General features: G+C 65.0%; 1 protein-coding gene across 1 annotated transcript; it reads left to right on the top strand.

The window, feature by feature from the left end:
* Positions 1-22: 22 nt before the first annotated feature.
* Positions 23-325, top strand: LOC104505174 (claw keratin-like; the record flags this gene model as incomplete). Its single annotated transcript, XM_010159974.1, has 1 exon — positions 23-325. A coding segment is annotated over exon 1 (303 nt), but the record flags the coding sequence as incomplete, so codon positions are not given.
* Between the last annotated feature and the right edge of the window lie 4 nt (positions 326-329).

Genomic DNA, 329 nt, shown 5'->3' with positions numbered 1-329 from the left:
GGACCCCTTGCCTGCCAGAAAGATGTCCTGCTCCAGCCTGTGCGTCCCTTCCTGTGGGGTGGCCACCCCGGCCCCACTGGCTGACACTACCAACGAGCCCTGCGTGCGGCAGTGCCCCGACTCTACGACGCTGATCCAGCCACCAGCCTCGGTGGTCACCTTCCCCGGGCCCATCCTCACCTCCTTCCCACAGAACAGCGTTGTTGGCTCAGCAGGAGCCCCCGGAGTTGGAGGGGGCTTTGGTGGCACCTTTGCAGGCCGTGGTGGTTATGGGCCTTATGGGGGCTATGGGAGCTCTTGGCTGTATGGAGGCCTTGGGGGTTATGGGG

This window comes from Eurypyga helias, unplaced genomic scaffold, assembly GCF_000690775.1.
Source record: "Eurypyga helias isolate BGI_N326 unplaced genomic scaffold, ASM69077v1 C15048154, whole genome shotgun sequence".
NCBI classification, from domain to species: domain Eukaryota; kingdom Metazoa; phylum Chordata; class Aves; order Eurypygiformes; family Eurypygidae; genus Eurypyga; species Eurypyga helias.
This window is presented reverse-complemented; position numbering and strand designations above follow the sequence as displayed.